The 13,234-nt window shown below is 40.1% G+C and overlaps 1 protein-coding gene across 1 annotated transcript in view; it reads left to right on the forward strand.

The window, feature by feature from the left end:
* The window catches only part of LOC117515333 (copine-8-like), a 414,918-nt gene that overhangs the window by 329,482 nt on the left and 72,202 nt on the right, over positions 1–13,234 (forward strand). Inside the window, exon 11 of the mRNA XM_034175840.1 lies at positions 4,711–4,786. Coding sequence (XP_034031731.1) covers positions 4,711–4,786 — 76 coding nt within the window. The remainder of the gene's footprint in view (positions 1–4,710; positions 4,787–13,234) is intronic.

Here is a 13,234-nt window from a genome sequence, read left to right on the forward strand (position 1 = left end):
TGGTTCAGGGTCACCTGATCCAGCCCTAACTATAAGCTTTAGCAAAAAGGAAAGTTTTAAGCCTAATCTTAAAAGTAGAGAGGGTGTCTGTCTCCCTGATCCGAATTGGGAGCTGGTTCCACAGGAGAGGAGCCTGAAAGCTGAAGGCTCTGCCTCCCATTCTACTCTTACAAACCCTAGGAACTACAAGTAAGCCTGCAGTCTGAGAGCGAAGCGCTCTATTGGGGTGATATGGTACTATGAGGTCCCTAAGATGAGATGGGACCTGAATATTCAAAACCTTATAAGTAAGAAGAAGAATTTTAAATTCTATTCTAGAATTAACAGGAAGCCAATGAAGAGAGGCCAATATGGGTGAGATATGCTCTCTCCTTCTAGTCCCCGTTAGTACTCTAGCTGCAGCATTTTGAATTAACTGAAGGCTTTTCAGGGACCTTTTAGGACAACCTGATAATAATGAATTACAATAGTCCAGCCTAGAGGAAATAAATGCATGAATTAGTTTTTCAGCATCACTCTGAGACAAGACCTTTCTAATTTTAGAGATATTGCGTAAATGCAAAAAAGCAGTCCTACATATTTGTTTAATATGCGCTTTGAATGACATATCCTGATCAAAATGACTCCAAGATTTCTCACAGTATTACTAGAGGTCAGGGTAATGCCATCCAGAGTAAGGATCTGGTTAGACACCATGTTTCTAAGATTTGTGGGGCCAAGTACAATAACTTCAGTTTTATCTGAGTTTAAAAGCAGGAAATTAGAGGTCATCCATGTCTTTATGTCTGTAAGACAATCCTGCAGTTTAGCTAATTGGTGTGTGTCCTCTGGCTTCATGGATAGATAAAGCTGGGTATCATCTGCGTAACAATGAAAATTTAAGCAATGCCGTCTAATAATACTGCCTAAGGGAAGCATGTATAAAGTGAATAAAATTGGTCCTAGCACAGAACCTTGTGGAACTCCATAATTAACCTTAGTCTGTGAAGAAGATTCCCCATTTACATGAACAAATTGTAATCTATTAGATAAATATGATTCAAACCACCGCAGCACAGTGCCTTTAATACCTATGGCATGCTCTAATCTCTGTAATAAAATTTTAGGGTCAGCAGTATCAAAAGCAGCACTGAGGTCTAACAGAACAAGCACAGAGATGAGTCCACTGTCTGAGGCCATAAGATCATTTGTAACCTTCACTAATGCTGTTTCTGTACTATGATGAATTCTAAAACCTGACTGAAACTCTTCAAATAGACCATTCCTCTGCAGATGATCAGTTAGCTGTTTTACAACTATCCTTTCAAGAATTTTTGAGAGAAAAGGAAGGTTGGAGATTGGCCTATAATTAGCTAAGATAGCTGGGTCAAGTGATGGCTTTTTAAGCAATGGTTTAATTACTGCCACCTTAAAAGCCTGTGGTACATAGCCAACTAATAAAGATTGATCATATTTAAGATCGAAGCATTAAATAATGGTAGGGCTTCCTTGAGCAGCCTGGTAGGAATGGGGTCTAATAGACATGTTGATGGTTTGGATGAAGTAACTAATGAAAATAACTCAGACAGAACAATCTGAGAGAAAGAGTCTAACCAAATACCGGCATCACTGAAAGCAGCCAAAGATAACGATACGTCTTTGGGATGGTTATGAGTAATTTTTTCTCTAATAGTTAAAATTTTATTAGCAAAGAAAGTCATGAAGTCATTACTAGTTAAAGTTAAAGGAATACTCAGCTCAATAGAGCTCTGACTCTTTGTCAGCCTGGCTACAGTGCTGAAAAGAAACCTGGGGTTGTTCTTATTTTCTTCAATTAGTGATGAGTAGTAAGATGTCCTAGCTTTACGGAGGGCTTTTTTATAGAGCAACAGACTCTTTTTCCAGGCTAAGTGAAGATCTTCTATCTCACTTACAGAGTTTAGTTAGCTACTCTGCACTGTGTTGGTATATCGCATTAGAGAACATAAAGAAGGAATCATATCCTTAAACCTAGTTACAGCGCTTTCTGAAAGACTTCTAGTGTAATGAAACTTATTCCCCACTGCTGGGTAGTCCATCAGAGTAAATGTAAATGTTATTAAGAAATGATCAGACAGAAGGGAGTTTTCAGGGAATACTGTTAAGTCTTCAATTTCCATACCATAAGTCAGAACAAGATCTAAGATATGATTAAAGTGGTGGGTGGACTCATTTACATTTTGAGCAAAGCCAGTTGAGTCTAAGAATAGATTAAATGCAGTGTTGAGGCTGTCATTCTCAGCATCTGTGTGGATGTTAAAATCGCCCACTATAATTATCTTAGCTGAGCTAAGCACTAAGTCAGACAAAAGTTCTGAAAATTCACAGAGAAACTCACAGTAACGACCAGGTGGACGATAGATAACAACAAATAAAACTGGTTTTTGGGACTTCCAATTTGGATGGACAAGACTAAGAGTCAAGCTTTCAAATGAATTAAAGCTCTGTCTGGGTTTTTGATTAATTAATAAGCTGGAATGGAAGATTGCTGCTAATCCTCCGCCTCGGCCCGTGCTACGAGCGTTCTGGCAGTTAGTGTGACTCGGGGGTGTTGACTCATTTAAACTAACATATTCATCCTGCTGTAACCAGGTTTCTGTAAGGCAGAATAAATCAATATGTTGATCAATTATTATATCATTTACTAACAGGGACTTAGAAGAGAGAGACCTAATGTTTAATAGAAAACATTTAACTGTTTTAGTCTGTGGTGCAGTTGAAGGTGCTATATTATTTTTTCTTTTTGAATTTTTATGCTTAAATAGATTTTTGCTGGCTATTGGTGGTCTGGGAGTAGGCACCGTCTCTACGGGCATGGGGTAATGAGGGGATGGCAGGGGGAGAGAAGCTGCAGAGAGGTGTGTAAGACTACAACTCTGCTTCCTGGTCCCAACCCTGGATAGTCACGGTTTGGAGGATTTAAGAAAATTGGCCAGATTTGTAGAAATGAGAGCCGCTCCATCCAAAGTGGGATGGATGCCGTCTCTCCTAACAAGACCAGGTTTTCCCCAGAAGCTTTGCCAATTATCTATGAAGCCCACCTCATTTTTTGGACACCACTCAGACAGACAGCAATTCAAGGAGAACATGCAGCTAAACATGTCACTCCCGGTCTGATTGGGGAGGGGCCCAGAGAAAACTACAGAGTTCGACATTGTTTTTGCAAAGTTACACACCGATTCAATGTTAATTTTAGTGACCTCCGATTGGCGTAACCGGGTGTCATTACTGCCGACGTGAATTACAGTCTTACCAAATTTACGCTTAGCCTTAGCCAGCAGTTTCAAATTTCCTTCAATGTCGCCTGCTCTGGCCCCCGGAAGACAATTCAATCAATCAATCAATTTTTTTATATAGCGCCAAATCACAACAAACAGTTGCCCCAAGGCGCTTTATATTGTAAGGCAAGGCCATACAATAATTATGTAAAACCCCAACGGTCAAAACGACCCCCTGTGAGCAAGCACTTGGCTACAGTGGGAAGGAAAAACTCCCTTTTAACAGGAAGAAACCTCCAGCAGAACCAGGCTCAGGGAGGGGCAGTCTTCTGCTGGGACTGGTTGGGGCTGAGGGAGAGAACCAGGAAAAAGACATGCTGTGGAGGGGAGCAGAGATCGATCACTAATGATTAAATGCAGAGTGGTGCATACAGAGCAAAAAGAGAAAGAAACAGTGCATCATGGGAACCCCCCAGCAGTCTACGTCTATAGCAGCATAACTAAGGGATGGTTCAGGGTCACCTGATCCAGCCCTAACTATAAGCTTTAGCAAAAAGGAAAGTTTTAAGCCTAATCTTAAAAGTAGAGAGGGTGTCTGTCTCCCTGATCTGAATTGGGAGCTGACTATGACTATGGTTGCTGGTGTCGCTAACTTCACATTTCTCAAAACAGAGTCGCCAATAACCAGAATTTGATCCTCGGCGGGTGTATCGCCGAGTGGGGAAAAACGGTTAGAAATGTGAACGGGTTGGCGGTGTACACGGGGCTTCTGTTTAGGGCTACGCTTCCTCCTCACAGTCACCCAGTCGGCCTGCTTTCCTGGCTGCTCGGGATCTGCCAGAGGGAAACTAACGGTGGCTAAGCTACCTTGGTCTGCACCGACTACAGGGGCCTGGCTAGCTGTAGAATTTTCCATGGTGCGGAGCCGAGTCTCCAATTCGCCCAGCCTGGCCTCCAAAGCTACGAATAAGCTACACTTATTACAAGTACCATTACTGCTAAAGGAGGCCGAGGAATAACTAAACATTTCACACCCAGAGCAGAAAAGTGCGGGAGAGACACGAGAAGCCGCCATGCTAAACCGGCTAAGAGCTAGTAGCTGCGCTAAGCTAGCGGATTCCTAAAAGCACACAAAGTGAATAATGTGTAAATAATTTAGAGGTGATTCAGCAGAAGGAGTGCTTTAGTTAAGGCACGTGAAGATTACACTGTGAAACAAATCGTTATCTAGGTAACTAGATCAATCTAACTGCACAGATTAAACAGCTAACAGATACAGCAAAACACCGCTGTGCTCCGGAACAGGAAGTGATACAATACCGCAGTGAGAGCCAACCACCAGTAGAGGCAAGCAAGCAGTGAAGTGATGAATCATTTTGGCCCCAAATGTCTTAATTATCTTTTGAGGTAAACTGTAATAAAGAAGAGGGCTTTTTTAGTTGAAATCTGACTGTGTTTGTGTTGATTTCTACAGTCACGACTTTATTGGCGAGTTCAGCACCAGCTACAGAGAAATGTGCAGAAGCCAATCGCAGTTCCACATCTACGAGGTGATATACACACTCACACAGGCACAGGAGTGCATGATCCAGTGTCCATCTCTTTTACCTTCATCCCCAAAACTGTGATTTAATATGTAAAACTGTAAAACAAAGAGGTTTTGTGTCAAGAAATGCTAGTTGAAGACCATCAATACATAGCAGCATGTCAACTTAAAAAAAAAGATGTTTGGATGTTAAAATTCCTTAATTTTTTAAGTCAGATATTTAGAAATGTCTTCTAAATTTGGTACCAGGATGAGCCCAAAACTTGAGATGATTTAGATGAAACTTTCTGGAAATATTATACAAATAATGAATGTTTATGAGTTCAGTGGTACAAATGTTACATGAGCTGAAAGCTGGAACATACCATTCAGTGAGGTGAATGGTACATTTGATATTTGATTAATTTATAAACAACATAAAAGCGACTTATATTTTGGTGTGCATCACTGGTGCTTAACAGTCCAACACGAACTTCGCCTCGTTGAATGGTATGTTCCAGTTTTCACCTCATGAAATATTCGTTCCTTTGAAAGAATGGAAAAACATTCATTATTTGTTTTATATAAGGGCAAAAATAGATCCTTATCATTTGGTATTTTATTTATTTATAAACTACATAAAAGGGATTTACATTTTGGTCTTCACCACTGGTGCTTAACAGTCCAACACGAACTTCGCCTCGTTGAATGGTACATTCCAGTTTTCACCTCAGGAAATATTTGTTCCATTGAAAGAATAGAAAAACATTCATTACTTGTATTATATAACAGCGAAAATAGATCCTTATCATTTGATATTTTATTTATTTATAAACTACATAAAAGGGACTTACATTTTGGTGTGCGTCACTGGTGCTTAACAGTCCAACATGAATTTTGCCTTGTTGAATGCTGCATTCCAGCTTTCACCTCAGGAAATATTCATACCATTGAAAGAATGGAAAAATGTTCATTATTTGTTTTATAGAACAACGAATATAGATCCTTCTCATTTGATATTTTATTTATTTAGAAACTACATAAAATATTGCTTCAGAAATTTGTCCAGGTTTTCATCCTAACAGCCCTCCGTACCTCCAGATGGCTTACAGTGTGGTGAATTTGTTTTAGGTTTGTTTTTTTTTTGTTTTTTTTGTTTTTTTTTTTTTTTCTTTTTTTTTTTTGGTATTAGAAGAATTAAAAGCTTCAGTTGTCTCCTTCAAATCGCTGTCTGCCAGCAAAACAGAATCTGCCATGTTTAGCTAAACACCGCCCACGGTAATGTGAGCACTCGCGGTGGTCGGGGCATGCAATAGCACATTTCATATAGCACCAAAATTGCACGGTCAGTGAAACACAACAGCAAATGGTACGAATAATCCATGTTATGTGACATACAACCCACCAATCAAATGACAGGGATCCGCTCAGGAATTACATAATGTCTGTTACAAGAGGGAAAAAGAAGAATTCAGTGTTGGAGATGATTCAGATTCAAGGTTAATTGCAGCTGCTGTGGTGGTAACAGTAAACTCTACCTCTGCTTCATGCCACAGGACTCCACAGTGTTAGTGTGGATCCTTTCTCACCACCTTCAACTCAGCCTGTCAGATCCTGAGCTTATCATTGTTACCAGACCTGACATTCAGCACGATGTCAGAGTCCACGCTGACTCCTCATTGCTCCTTCCAGCCAATTCTGTAAGAAACCCGAAAGTTAAACTTGCTGTACTTTATTCACTAAACTTGTGTGTTTACTTATATGTTTACCTGGAGGAAAGTGAAGCAAAAAGTTTCCTAACTTTTTCAACCAAACACAACATATTACAATTTACAGTGTATGATACATACTGTAAGTACAGCAGCTGTGCTACTGCAGTTATATTCCATATGAACTCAACAAAAAATAGAAAAGTGTGGGTTGAAGCCTTGGCTTATGATGCAAAAACACAAACATGTTGAAGTGAAATTCAGACTGGCTCACTTCATTTGGCTGCTCCCAAGACAATGGACAGAATTTTTAAGAAGCCCCACAGGCAAAAAAAATTGAGGTGGAAAGACTATATAGAAATCACCATGTCTGTCCATCTGTCTGTCTTTCCATCCATGAATCTTGTAAATTGCACCCAGTGCTCAGACATACATAGCCTCAAGATAACAATGTGCATTTGGTCACTCCCTCATGGGGATTATTCAGTGTACAAAATAATGTGTATTGTCCATTTACTGCAGTTTCCTTCATGAATATGCAACTTGTGTTCACCCGAGTTTGCAATATTACAGGTGTTGAACATGCGAACAGGTGAGATTTGCAAAGGCAACACAATTTATCAAGGTCAAAAGGAAATTTAATAGCTTCTGATTGCTTCTGTGTAATCTGTGTAGTGCATGTCTGCATCCCTAACAGGTGGATCACAGCTCTGTGCTTTTTTTGTAAACACAAAGTACATTTTAGTGCTATTCCTGGTCATTACTGTCACGGATGTGTCACGCTTTGTCCGGGATGATCATGATTGATGTGATTTGTTCGCTGTGTGTTCCACCAGCAGAATTAGTGGAGCAGATAACTGTATCAATTGTTTATTTCTGGAAACAAGCACCAAAGTCGGCACACATACTCCTTAAACATTACTCCTTTGAAAAAACTGAGTATCCACTTGAATTTTCAATAGACAGCCAGGTAGGGGTCAATTTAAGAATTACACAGGGGTCAAAATTTTAAAATGTTCCAATCATATTGAAAGCTATACCACATTATTTGTCTGAACATAAATATTCCCAAAAGGTATAGTTTGGACTATCTATGACTGAATGTTATGGAGTTATGGGTAAAAACATTAAGAATGGTAACAAAGGTCAGCTTTAGTTTGTACAGGGGTCAGAAGTTAAACTTGCTTCAATGTTGGTAAAAAAAAAAAGTGGTGGAAATTATTGGTTGAACTAATAGGATTAATAAATGGAATAGTTTTCAGTTTCAATTTCACTTTATTTTCATTTATATAGCACCAAATCACAACAGAGTTGCCTCAAGGCACTTCACACAAGTAAAGTCTAACCTTACTAACCCTCAGAGCTACAGTGGTAAGGGCCCTGTCACACTGGCGTTTAGGAGGATTTGCGTATGGATTGCGCACAAAATTGGCCCATATTCGCCCAACATCCGCAATATCCGTGTAACATGCCTGTATGAGTCGGCCGTCATCCGAACACACCCGTGATCATCCGCAGAGGCACGCATGTCCGCAGCCAGGATTTTTGAGTTGTTCAAAAATCTTAATGCGGATTACATCCGCTTTACATACTCCATATATACTCAATTCATACACAATACATACTCACTCTATGTGCTGTATATCTGCCGTTAACCACTGATATCCACAACTGACGGGGATTTGCGGCTTGGCAGCGGACCGGGACAGTGTGTAAAACAGATATATTGCGTGCCCATCATGTCCACATCACAAACTAAAATATGTTGTAGCGAATGCATACAAATTGGCCATGAATAAAGTGTTTATATTACATCTGCTTTGCAGCTGATTTTCAGACAATCTGTGAATGCATAACAAACACGTCACGTAAACCCAAAGTATTATATGTGGCAGAAAGCGACATACCTGTCAGTCAGTGCCGGTCCGGCTGTGTAAATCCACAAAGACATAGCTGCTGCAATCCAGGACTTTTATTTAACACCAACAAAAGGAAGAGTTGCTGTTTACCCACAACACACGCTGAAAAAAAAACCCACCGTCTCACACCCCGAGCGGCTTTCCCACTCCCCAAACTCATTAACAGTTAACCCTCGCATGACAAAATGAACATTAACGCTGTGATCAACTTGTCCAAGTCCAGCAAATGCTCCAGAGGCTGTATCGGTGTGAATTGTGATGCCGACGGCCCGAGTGCGCTTATTTTATGACCGCAATGCAGATGCCATGCATGCGCAACACGTGCGCGATGCATTCATAATACACCCGTAATACTGCCGTGATAATCTCAATGTGTTGGATCAGTTTCCTCACTACATGCGTTATATAACTGTGATTGTTCATCATATATTTGCTATATATTATTAATATATCCATAATTCATACTGAGACATTTGTCATTTTTGGCCATTTTTGTTGCGGACGACAACGAACGCCTGTAATTTGTGTACTCAATTCATGCGGAATTAATCCTCTCCCCAGTGGGACAGAGCCCTAAGGAAAAACTCCCTCTGAGGAAGAAACCTCAAGCACACCAAACTCAAAGGAGTGACCCTCTGCTTGGGCCATGCTACAGACATAAATTACAGAACAATTCACAAAACGAATATACAGGAAAAGCTATTGGTTCACAGGACAGGAGGGGCTCCAGCACAGATACCACACCCATCTCTGGATAGAGCTGTAACTTAAACAGAGAGAAAAAACAGAATCAAGCATCAGCAAGACAAGAAATACAGTATAATTTGTCAGCATTAAACAGCAAGAAAAACAGGAAATACTAAGGTGATCGCCAGCCACAAGCCCTGAGCGTCACCCAGAATTTAGGTAAAGTTGAGGTCACGGCATGCTCCATTTCCTAATAAAATTAATTAAAAGAGTGAAAAGCGTAGAACTATACTATGCCAGTATGCTAGCCATACGAAAAAGAAAATAAGTGCACCTTAAGTCTGGACTTGAAAGCCTCCACAGAATCTGACTGTTTTATTGACACAGGGAGATCATTCCACAGAACAGAAGCACAATAAGAGAAACCTCTGTGACCCGCAGACTTTTTATTCACCCTAGGGACACAAAGTAGTACTGCATCCTGAGAACACAAAGCCTGGGCCAGTACATAAGGTTTAATTAGGTCAGCCAGGTAGGTGCCAGTCTGTGAACATTTTTATAGACTAGTAGCAGAACCTTAAAATCTGATCTCACTGGGATGGGAAGCCAGTGAAGGGATGCCAAAATAGGTGTAATGTGGTCAAACTTTCTGCTTCGTGTCAGAAGTCTGGCAGCAGCATTTTGAACCAATTGGAGACCCCTAATGCTAGACTGCGGTAAACCAGAAAATAAAACATTGCAGTAGTCCAATCTAGAAGAGATAAACACATGAATCAGGGTCTCAGCATCAGCCATAGACAGGATGGGACGAATCTTCGCTATATTTCGCAAGTGCTCTGTATGCACCACTCTGCATTTAATCATTAGTGATTGATCTCTGCTCCCCTCCACAGCATGTCTTTTTCCTGGTTCTCTCCCTCAGCCCCAACCAGTCCCAGCAGAAGACTGCCCCTCCCTGAGCCTGGTTCTGCTGGAGGTTTCTTCCTGTTAAAAGGGAGTTTTTCCTTCCCACTGTTGCCAAGTGCTTGCTCACAGGGGGTCATTTTGACCGTTGGGGTTTTTCCGTAATTATTGTATGGCTTTGCCTTACAATATAAAGCACCTTGGGGCAACTGTTTGTTGTGATTTGGCACTATATAAATAAAATTGATTTGATTTGATTTGCAGTTGCAGAGTTTGCACATAAGAAATTTCACCATCTCTTGTATACCTGTGTAAAGCTGTGAGGTGACAAAAAACTTGAACTACTGTAATTTCCGGACTATAGAGCACACCTGAATATAAGCCGCACCCACCAATTTTAAAAAGAAAAAAGAAATTGTACGTAAATAGGCAGCACTGGTCTATAAGCCGCAGGTCTCCACGTTGTAACATGAGATAATTACATAGAAAGATGTTAGACAGAAAGATTTTTTTAACTTTTAATTAAAAGTTAAAACGCTCAGTCAGTGGGGAACCCTCCACTGACTGATGTGACGGAGGCGCAACTGTAGCGCAAAGTGCTAGAGGGACTTTTCTTCAGCTACAACAAGGAATTAAAGTATTTTCAGACATCGTTTTCTTCAGGATGTGATGATGAATCCACTAAAACTAACAAGTAAGACTTTGTATTTATTGTGTAGAACTGGAGCTGATTTTTGCTGGTCTAAGGTGCAGACACTTTCTTGTGACTGGCAATATGAGCATGTCAGCTCTGTGCCTGACCACACATCATTTTTAGACCAACGTCTACATGATTGCAAGTGGTCTTATGATTTAGAGCAGTGGTGTTCGAAGTGTTCCAGAAAGGGCCGAGATGGTGCAGGTTTTCCTTGCAGCCACTGACTCCAGCAGGTTATTTCACTGATGAACTTATCCCACCTGCTTAAAGTGATGTGTATCTAAATAAAGCTTTTTGCATGGGAATGTTCAGGTTGTGCATTTTTTTGTTTTGATATTTGTCTCCATTTGATATTTGCCTTTTTTATACATCTTGGATGTGCGTGTCTTTTCTGATTTATTATATTTTTGAAAACACATTATAAGTCCTGTTGCTCACAATGAAGGCTCTCAGCTCATGTTAAAGGTAGGAGTGATGTCGAGGTGTTGGCATCACACCTTAGACCAAGAGAGCACTAAGCCAATTATTCAACATAAAAACAAAAATCACGAAGCCTCGTTGAATGGTACGTTCCAGCTTTTACCTCATGAAATATTTGTACCATTGAAAGATTGGGAGAACACTCATTATTTGTTTTATATAACGGCTAAAATAGATCCTTGTCATTTGATATTTTATTAATTTAAAAACAACAGAAAAGGGACTTACATTTTGGTGTTCCACTGGTGCTTAACAGTCCAACACAAACTTTAAATTGTTGTCCAAAATGATGTAGTCCCTGATGCCGTGCACTGACTTCGTTCACTTCCCAAAAAAAAGACTTTGTGTTGTTCTTACTCCAGCGAAAAATCATGTCAGAAATTTGTCCAGCTTTTTACCCTAACAGCTCTTCAAGCCTCCAGATGCCTGACAGCATAGTGGATTTGGTTTTTGTGTGTGTGTGTGTGTGTGTGTGTTAGAAGATTTAGCAGCGTCAATTAGCTCCTTCAAATCGTTGTCTGTCAGCTAAACTCCGCTCCCGGTAGTGTGAGCGCGCAGTGATCGGGGCGTTCAGTAGCACATTTCATATAGCACCAAAATTGCATGCTAAAGAAGAACTATTGCACGGTCAGTGAAACACATTGGCAAATGGTACGAATAATTCATGTCACGTGACATACAAGCCACCAATCAAATGACAAGGATCCACTCAGCCGTTATATAAACAACGATATTTCTTCGGCAAGATACTCTTCAAACTGGGAAAACCTCTCCCTCTCTGTCTCTACGTACGCACTGTCTGATGAGGATTTTAAAGATGGACCACCAGCAGTCTACACACTGAGCATGCTTTATCCTGGACAAGTTATCATGGATTTACCATCAATCACTCCAATCCTCATGACAATTCCACTGTTTCATCGCTTAGACAGTGTTTGAAAAGTCATAGCTGACATTTTCCAGGCCTGTCTGCAAGGTACTGGCTACTGACAATACTCGTCCTGTCCAGTATATACACAGTATACCTGTACACAGTGACAGCAAGAAATAAATCAGTAATTGTATCAGGATTGCAATTCTAAAATATGAGGATTCATGATATCACAGTTTAAAGAAAACAACAGCATCATACACATCACATGCCATCAGGCGAAGTTGTCATCACACTGCATGCCATTTCCTAACGGGTTCATTAACTTATTTACAAGCTCAGTGTGCGTAAACTATAAATCAGTGAAGGTCAGGAGTCGGTTAAGGATGTTTTGAGGCACAACCTGACTAATTTGGTGATGCAGACAGGAGCAGAGCTAATTTTATTTATTTTAATCCACTTAAGTTACAATCTGATGTGTTGCTTCAACTTGCATCTATGTGTTCTTGCTGTCAGAGCTCTGCAATGATTTTCTATGACTTAGTCTTTAAAATCACGAAAACACTACCTCATGGGGGTTTTTTGTTTGTTTTTTTTCTCACAATGACATCTCCCTGGTTGAAATAATGAATCCTGTGTACTGTATGTGAGGAAGCAGCCGTGGACATATAATAATGATTATAATGATTTGCAAATCCTCTTCAACCTATATTCAATTGAATGCACCACAAAGACAAGATATTTAATGTTCAAACTGATATACTTTATTGTTTTTATGCAAATATTTGCTCATTTTGAAATGGATGCCTGCAACCCATTTCAAAAAAGGTGGGACAGTGGTATGTTTACCACTGTGTTACATCACCTTTCCTTCTAACAACACTCAATAAGCATTTGAGAACTGAGGACACTCATGATTGGGTATAAAAGGAGCATCTCCAAAAGTCAGCCATTCACAAGCAAAGATGGGGTGAGGATCACCACTTTGTGAACAGTTGCATGAAAAAAATAGTCCAACAGTTTAAGACCAATGTTTCTCAATGTTCAATTGCAAGGAATTTAGGGATTCCATCATCTACAGCCCATAATATAATCAGAAAATTCAGAGAATCTGGTGAACTTTCTAGGCTTAATCTGGCACAGTGTTTTTAAATTCTGAATAAGTTATTTGAATTGGAAACAGATTCTGAGTTTAATTTGACTGAAC

Source organism: Thalassophryne amazonica, chromosome 8 (genome assembly GCF_902500255.1).
Source record: "Thalassophryne amazonica chromosome 8, fThaAma1.1, whole genome shotgun sequence".
Classification (NCBI taxonomy): Eukaryota; Metazoa; Chordata; class Actinopteri; order Batrachoidiformes; family Batrachoididae; genus Thalassophryne; species Thalassophryne amazonica.